General features: G+C 33.0%; 1 protein-coding gene across 1 annotated transcript; it reads right to left on the bottom strand.

The window, feature by feature from the left end:
• Positions 1 to 1,822: 1,822 nt before the first annotated feature.
• Positions 1,823 to 7,236, bottom strand: LOC146929546 (threonine--tRNA ligase, mitochondrial 1-like). The gene is made up of 14 exons (XM_085701416.1): positions 7,027 to 7,236; positions 6,681 to 6,769; positions 6,495 to 6,591; positions 6,319 to 6,405; positions 5,948 to 6,032; positions 5,127 to 5,335; positions 4,091 to 4,123; positions 3,916 to 4,002; positions 3,348 to 3,440; positions 3,174 to 3,266; positions 2,762 to 3,073; positions 2,456 to 2,527; positions 2,305 to 2,376; positions 1,823 to 2,067 (listed from the first exon to the last, which is right to left on the bottom strand). The coding sequence occupies exons 1-14, from the start codon at positions 7,171 to 7,173 to the stop codon at positions 1,972 to 1,974; spliced, it is 1,572 nt and encodes a 523-aa protein (XP_085557542.1). The 5' UTR covers positions 7,174 to 7,236; the 3' UTR covers positions 1,823 to 1,971.
• Between the last annotated feature and the right edge of the window lie 1,815 nt (positions 7,237 to 9,051).

Genomic DNA, 9,051 nt, shown 5'->3' with positions numbered 1-9,051 from the left:
TTTAAACGAAGACCGTAGTGAGCCTCCATTAGAATTAGAGGTGTTCAAAACCGAACCAATCCTATAGAAAATCCTCAAACCGAACCAACCCATACCGAAACCGCAAAAAACTGCATTTGGTTCGGATGTATTCAAATCATTTTTTTACTCAATTGCATGGTTTGGTTTGGTTTGGTTTGCGGTTTTTATTTTACCAACCAAACCAAACCAAACCAAACCAAACCAAACCAAACCACAACATAAGAAAAACACTAATTAAACATATGTCACCTAGAACAATATAGAAACTTAATGAAAACTTTAATAAAATGACATATTTTTTCTCTTGATAAGTTTCTTCTTTGCTTTTTATTTCAAAAGTGTATTCATATGCTACTTGAACTTTTAGTGAATGATAAAATCTTATTCTTTTGTATTTTTTTACAAAATATGATTACTTTTTGTTCACTTTTTAAATTTGGTCTATGTAGTTCTGAAATTTTTTAATTGAAAATTAAATCGTAGTGTTGGATAAAATTCAAAACATTGTTAAAAATATATTTTTAACCTGATTTTAAATCAACGGACGAGATAGGTTACACTGTGGAATTGCGTGTAACCTCTACAACAATAAATCCACATCCTGATTTTTGAGCTTGGCCCAATCACAATAAACATCGTTAAGAAATCTAATAAACTTATTGTAAAGAAAAATGGTAGCAACACACATTTTAACACACATTTTCTAGCACAGTCTCTTTGATTTGTTAAAATTTACATGGGACCCACCAAATTTATATGGGACCTACATGATTTGGTGGAACCCATGTGAATTTTAACCAATCAAAGAAAGTGTGTGTTAAAATGTGTGTTGCTAGCATTCCTCATTTCTAAAACAATATAACCTTTTGTATTTATAAAAACAATATAATTTTTTAAAGGTTTAAATGCAATTTTGATCCTCCTGATTTCGAAATTGTTAATTTTTGATACCTCTTTTTTCTAAAACATGTTTTTTGATCCTCATATTTAAAAAATCAACAAATTTATTGGTCTCCGTCAAGATGATGTGGCATGCTCACATGAGCTTATGTCGCATTGCTTACATGATTTATCATTTAACACCTTAAAAGGATGAGCTTTCATCCTTTGTTTTTTTGCTTGAAGTTAAAAATAATGTTAGTGCCAACTGCCAAGTTGTTCCATCTTATGAGTTAAATTTTTGTACAAACTCTTATGTTGTTATGGTGCACGTATATGTTCGAATTTATTATTCTCATGACTTCATTTTTTGAAACTATCAAAGGTTGTCGGCTCTAATATGTGGTTGCTTTAATTTTTTGTCAGGAACTGAAGTCTAAAGTCTAAACTTTCTAATGGTGTTGAAGACAGCACAGCCAACAAAATCAAGATGATGTTGAAATTTGAATGATATCCACCAGATGTTATTGAAGAAAGCTATAAAGATTTTTACCTTCAGTTCAATGAAGTTGGTTGTACCATTTTAAACAATGTTGTTTAGAATAATGAAGTTGCAGCTATAAAAATTTAGACACATTGGCTATTAATTTTTTTGCAAAAGGTCACAATTTAAAATAGTTATGGAACTACATAATGATGGTATTTCTATCTCTAAACCTAGCACTTTCTCTTGGGAGGATCGTGTAAATTGACTTTTAAAAAATAAGTCAAGAACAAAAATGTGTCAACTATTGCAACTATTGTAGTATATTGCTAACATTACTCCTCTCTAGTTTTTGGATACGAATGACATGCTGTCTCAACAGACAATATATGAATCTACATGATTGCGCTAAAGGTATAACCAAGAACATAAATCATAACAGTAATGAAAAAATACATTGAACTTCAAAATCATGTCTGAAATTGGACTACATTGTCAGGTTGAAATGCAAAAAATGCACACAAATGTGTGTGAATAGAAAGTTATTGGTGTATAAACTTGCTTTAACAGTTTTCACAAACAAATGATCAGTGGAAAGCTGCAACTTCGTCTCTGAAGTGTTTGAGCAGCTTCTCGATACTCATAACACTATGTTCTGCCTTATCCCTAACATGTACACTCACCTGGAACAATGAAACAACTTTTAGCTTCCTATTCGAAATAAAAGACTTGTTAAAATGAGCACTGTTTGAAAGGCTCGTTAAAATTTGTGATTGACTACAAACCCTTGATCAAACACAAATATAAAGACATGTTATCATAGCAAGGAAAGGGTAGAGGCCGATTGGAGGTTTTGGTAACAAAACTAAGAGTTAAAATTGAAACCAATTTATTTATTAGATAGCGGAAAGAGGAAGAACCTGTCCGGTATTGGCTTCCTCCTCTCCAACAACCAAGATGTAGTTGTACTCTGCTAGCCGGGCTTTTTGTACCTAAATAATGACATAACTTCTTGTTAATACAATTTTTTTATTTTAACCTTAGATTTTAACAATAAAAGCATAGTAATACCTTCTTTTGAATATTCATATCAGTTGTATCAACATCTACATAATACCGTGCTCGATGGATCTGATTGAGTACCTAGAAAATTGCAGAACAATAATATGTTATGAGGTTAATAAGCACCGTGTTTTTCACACCAAATATGGTACAAGTACCCAGACAACAATATAATTAGAAGAACGACAAAAGCTAGGTCATAGAACCATTCAAGGAAGATTGCTCAAGCTTCATGAGGAAGTTACCACACAAAAAGTTAATAAAAAAAAAAAAAAACACATGTAGCAGACTCAAAATATACAAATTCGTTCAAACCTGCAGTGCATAAGCTTGTGATTTCTCGGACACGGGGCACAAAATTGCTTGACGAGGGCTAAGCCAGAAGGGCCATTTACCCTTGTAGTGCTCTAAAAGTATGACAAACATGTCTTCAATAGTTCCTAGAATGGCTCTGTGTATCATAACAGGTCTCTCAACTTTGTTTTCATCCTCAGCAGGTCTCTCAACTTTGTTTTCATCCTCAGCAGGTCTCTCAACTTTGTTTTCATCCTCAGCAGGTCTCTCAACTTTGTTTTCATCCTCAGCTGAGAATCCCAACTTAAAACTATCAGGAAGCTGGAAGTCAAGCTGCAAGCAGCCAGTTTATCCAATTATCAGTAAAAAGATAAAATTAACAACTGAATCATGTGAAATTGTGAATGCAAGTAAAGTGAAAAAGAGTATAGACCTGTAGAGTTGCACACTGTAATTTCCTACTCAATGCATCAGATACACTGATGTCTATCTTTGGTCCATAGGATTCACCACCCCCTTCATTCAACTGCAATCATAGTCAGTGTTACATCAATACATTCGAAGCACCATCTTATCTTATAGCAAGTATTTAAGATCTCTAGAATACCTGCCACGGCTTGCCAAACTCATCCAAAGCTTCCCTGAGAGCGTTTTCAGCCTTCTCTGACATTTTAAAATCTTTAAGGTATCTCTCTGGCATCTACTCAAGTATATAACACAAACAAGGGAAAATAAATAACCGAGTCATTAAATAAATTATAGCAATTACTATATGCAATCTGTATTTTTGTATCATGTATCAAAAGAGAAGAAAATAACAAAGAGCAGAAGCTGATAATGATGAATAATCCCTAAACTATGCATGTTTGTTTTATTGATCAATAGAAAAGAAAATAAAAAGAGAAAAATCTCCCAAACGTGAATGATCTCTTGCCCCAAAACTATTCGATTACCACTTTCCTATATAACATCCGTTACTTCTCCACGACTACCCTTTCCGCACTCATTTCCCACCTAAGGTCCTTGAAAGAGTAATACGGGCATAGATTGGCCACAACACCTTTTCGTAAGCGGGAAGCCAAGATAAGGAAGGAAAAATTAATTTCCTTCTTTATATCTTACGAGCATCAGAGCTAAGCGATGGGAATTGAGAATAATAAAGAGCAAAAACATACCGTTGAAAGTTTCAGTTCATATGTGAAACCAAATATTTGATAGACATAATCTACGAAATTCAAGGATTTTATGACTTCATCTTTTATCTGTAAAATGAATCGAAACAATAATTTCAGCTTCAGCTCAAAAGATATTTTAAAGATTTATATTGCATAAACTTATGTTCTAACACACCTGGGACTCCCTGCAGAAAATATATGCATCATCCTGTCCAACACACAAAGCAAATGGCATAAATAATCAGAACTACTAATAGTATAGTAAATAGAAGTTAAAGAAGGTGATAATCAAATCACTAGGTTGAAAAATCGTGTGAAGCATCAAATAATTGAATGAATGGTTTGATTTAATTTTTGGTAGGTAATTTCTGTTGATCCATAATTTGATTTATCGCTATTGACTCAGCTTCAAATTCATTCCCTGATTCTCCGCACACCTTTCCCCCACCTCTCTAGTCTCACATAGAAGATGTGGTATCCCCTTTGTTTGTGACCGCAAGCCAATCATTCACGTGCAGTACAGAGACCTGGTAATTACTAAGGACCAAATCTAAGGAATCGCGAGTGGTTCCAAACAAAGCCGAAGGACAGGTTTTGGGGTCTCTGCAAATGGAATTCTCCGGTTTTGAAGTGCAAATAACTGACTGAGTAGCGTGCATGCAACGCTGGCAAAGTCAAGTATGATGCAATTGAGAGATCAATCCCATTGTCAATCCACTGCTCCCCCACCTCCTCACACACTAATAAATAACCCTGGTAAGGTGTGCATGCCATTTCCCCAAAACAGTGAGGGGATCACCTACAACCACAAGACCTTCACCACTCCTCCAAGTGAGTTTGGATTGTGGTGTTCACTTTCAAAGCAGCAGATTAAATTTCAGGCCAAAAGCAAAAGCCACGGCCAATGTCGAGGATCTGCATTCTGGGGATGGCAATCCGAGAAGTCCTTTTGAAAATGCTTAACCTTTTTTTTGTCGATTTTAAAATATTTAGGGACTCTACGTTGAAGTTGCATTTTTAAAATGTATATATATATATATACACACTAACTAACACCAGGTCATTTTACTTATGTATTGGGGAACTCCACAGTTCACATTGCAATCCATATGGAAATGTATCCAAGATAAAACAAAGAAAACATATCTCATTCCATGGTTCCACCAATTTTTGTCGTTGTTCCCATATATATAGCACAGGAGAAAGTTTACCTGCTGAAATCTCCTAACATGTGTTTTTGTTAATCCACTCGGGGCAATGCTGGCCTCCTTCCGATGCAAAACCCCAAAGTCAGCAAAACAGCACAGGAGAAAGTTTACCTGCTGAAATCTCCTAACATGTGTTTTTGTTAATCCACTCGGGGCAATGCTGGCCTCCTTCCGATGCAAAACCCCAAAGTCAGCAAAACGAAGAGGAAGTTCTGCAAAACAATGAAAATATTGTGAGGAAACATTTCATATGAGAGTATCCGCTCAACTGAAATCTCTTCAAACTATACACTCACTTACTAACAAAAGAGAAACTAAATTATCTCTACCCCCCATCTGTTAGGAACTGCAGAATTGAATTGATAAGAAATAACAATTTTATTGAAAGATTGAGACAGAATAAAAGAGAATCGGAGAGAAATCTCTCCTCCAAGAGTTTCCTCTTCACAATAGAGTCACTACCCCTCTATCATTGCATTCCCCTATTTATGCAAACACTTCTCTAACTGAACAAATAACTAACTAACTAACTACCTTTCTAAATAATTCTCCCTATTCTATATCCTAACACAATCACATCAAAGTTATAATTTTATATAGAAAAGGTACAGATTATAAATAAGTCACCCCCTTGAGCTATATGTGAATAAGTAAGTAAGGAAATATGGAGCCATATAAAATCACACTAGACATGCATTTTTCAATGTATGCAAAATCAATTAACTGTCCATCCATTAACCAAGAAGCTCCAACAGGTGCATTGTCTCAATTTCACCACCCTAAGATACCATATGAAGACATATGTCTATACAAATGAAAATTACCTCTGCACGATCGACCCTTGCGCTTAAACACCAGGCAGTGTCCTGGGCCATTTGTTGTTTTCAATCCAAACTTCTGTTTCTCAGTCTAAAACATACAAAAATATATATAGTTTGGTTAGACAACTTGATTGCGTTCAAAATAAAAACCTCTACTGAAGCTTTGGTAGATGTCTTCATTAAAAAAAAAAAAAAAAAGACCTAATTAATACGAGTACTTCTTAATTTTGCAATTAAAATTAAAAATTATTTACGAATGTATGCACAAGATTTACAAGGCCAGAAATATGATTCAACTAGCAAGGTAAAAAGATGCTACATCATGCATCCAACACTTACTCTTTTAGAAAACCACATGCAAACAAAAAAAGTACCTGAAAGGTAAACATGTCCTCTTTATAATGTTCCATTTTATCTTGTTTGTCCCACAGATCCATTTTGAAGACTTCCGGTGATATTACCTGATGATTCCAAGTAAGTTGTACAACCAAGCACCAGCAAAAAAGATTGTTTTTAGTCATATCAAGAAACTTCTATGTTGAAACTTTACCTCTTCATAGCCCCTGACTCTGTACTGACTTTGAATGAAGTCAGTGAGTTTGTTGTAGATTCGAGCACCATGTGGAAGAAAAAACAAGCTTCCAGGGCTAACATAAACAAGACAAACCAAAAGAAAAGAGTAAGAAAAGCTTACTAAGTTCTGCAATCAAACAAGAATGAACCCACTATAGTATACCTCACATCATCACAAAAAATAAGCTCCTGTTTCACTCCCAAAATCCTGTGATCATACTTTTCAACCTCTTCAAACTGATTCAAATGATCCTGAAATAAAGAGAGAAAAATAAAGAATTAAGGTCTTGTCTTGGAAGGTTGGAGGTTGATGATTTCTGTTTGGAGGGTTCTCTGTTAAGTCCTCGTTTGCGTTTTCTGCTTTTTGCGGCTTCCCTATTGGGTGTAATCTTGCTTTCTTCGTTATTAGGTGTGCCTTGCAAGGCAAGGCGCTAATAATATTCATTGTTTAAAAAAAAAAAAAGGAAAAAAACTTCATACTATTGAAGTAAAGTACGAAATAAAATCACCTTTGAAGTATTCTTTGTGAACATTCGCGAACAGAGGGTGATCAACTCTTTGTGAACTTTCGCGAACAGAGGGAGAACGTTCGCGAACAGAGGGTGATCAACTCTTTGTGAACTTTCTCCAACTTCATGCTTTCCGTTGACGGCCATTGCAGCGGCGGAGGAGGAAGATGAGAGAAGGAGAACGTTCGCGAACAGAGGAAGTGTTGACTGCAATTTATTTTTAGGGTATAAAAAGAGTATATTTATACATTTTCAAGTTTTTTTTCCTTGTATTGCAAGTTTCAAGTTTTTTTTCTTCTTTTTTTCTTGTGTTGCAAGTTTCAAGTTTTTTAGATTGCATAATTTTAGGAACATATCTCTCAAAATAATATTATTATTATTTTTACCAATCAAAATAGTATAATATGTAAAAATATATTTTTCAATAAAAAAATGTAATTAAAAAGATGTTTTCTTTTCATAAGTATATATTTTTACCTTTAATTAATATATACTATATATAAAGTAAAGTACCCTTTTCAGCACACTTTTGGGTTTGACTTTTCTTTCCAAAAATACCCTTAATTTTTTATTTTAATTTTAAATACAAATAACACATGTAACAAATAGATAAGAATAAATTTAATTTAAGGAGAAAACTTACGCACAATTCCTTATGAACTGTTCTTACTGTTAGCCAATTATAAAATAACACGTGGATTATTAATCCATGTCACTAATCGTCTCCGTTAACCCTCTTTTGCCTCCGTTAACCACAGATCTCACAAAAAACTAGCACAAAACAAAAACTCATGTTACTTTTTTATCAGCGGATTTTATGTTGTACATCTGTGTTGTTCCCCTCAATACAACCAACAAAGATTGCCAAGTATTTTCATATCTCTTCCACAAAAAACAGTATTTTCATATTATTTTATTCCTTCCACAAAAAACAGTATTTCCATATTATTTTATTAATATAAGTTACTTTTCCTTAGCCTTTGATCAATTGTAACAAACGTGAGCAAAAAATAATGGTAAAGATTGGACTTTAAATCCTCTAAAAAAATATTAGTAACAAACGTGAGCAAAAAATAATGTTAAAGATCGAACTTTAAATCCTCTAAAAAAAAGATTAGTAACGAACGTGAGCAAAAAATAATGTTAAAGATTGGACTTTAACTCCTCTAAAAAAAGATTAGTAACAAACGTGAACAAAAAATATTGTTAAAGATTGGACTTTAAATCCTCTAAAAAAAATAAAAAAAAATTAGTAACAAACGTGAGTAAAAAATAATAATGTTAAAGATTGGACTTTAAATACTCCAAAAAAATATTAGTAACAAACGAGAGCAAAAAATAATGTTAAAGATTGGACTTTAAATCTTCTGATAAAAAGATTAGCAACAAACATGAGCAAAATATAATGTTAAAGATTGAACTTAAAATTCTCTAAAAAAAAAAGAGTAGTAACAAACGTGAGCAAAAAATAATGTTAAAGATTTGACTTTAAATCCTCTAAAAAAATATTAGGACTCAAAATATTTTAGAAAATGATTTGTTAGCACTATATTAAATATTAATAAGTAGGGTTCTCATAGTTAATAGTTTGTTCCCACATTGTTTAGTTTTTCTCAATCTCTCTCAACCCTCTGCATCAGAATTCATAATTAACCTCTTTAGTTTTTTTCATTTTCTTTCATGTTACAATTAATCAAAGTCGATTAATTTTATGGATTATATATTTGACTTTGCAATATTAATAAGTAGGGTTCTCATAGTTAATAGTTTGTTCCCACATTGTTTAGTTTTTCTCAATCTCTCTCAACCCTCTGCATCAGAATTCATAATTAACCTCTTTAGTTTTTTTCATTTTCTTTCATGTTACAATTAATCAAAGTCGATTAATTTTATGGATTATATATTTGACTTTGCTGGTTTATAAGCGATTATGATTCAAATTGTTTACGATTAATTTTAAGAATTATTTGACTTTGCTGTTTTATAATTGCTTATACAAACTATGATATCGTGTCTTTTTATTTA

Source organism: Medicago sativa, chromosome 4, assembly GCF_051527215.1.
Source record: "Medicago sativa cultivar Bolivia chromosome 4, Bolivia_mono, whole genome shotgun sequence".
Taxonomy (NCBI): domain Eukaryota; kingdom Viridiplantae; phylum Streptophyta; class Magnoliopsida; order Fabales; family Fabaceae; genus Medicago; species Medicago sativa.
The sequence above is the reverse complement of the archived record's forward strand: the minus strand, read 5'-3'. Positions and strand labels throughout refer to the sequence as shown.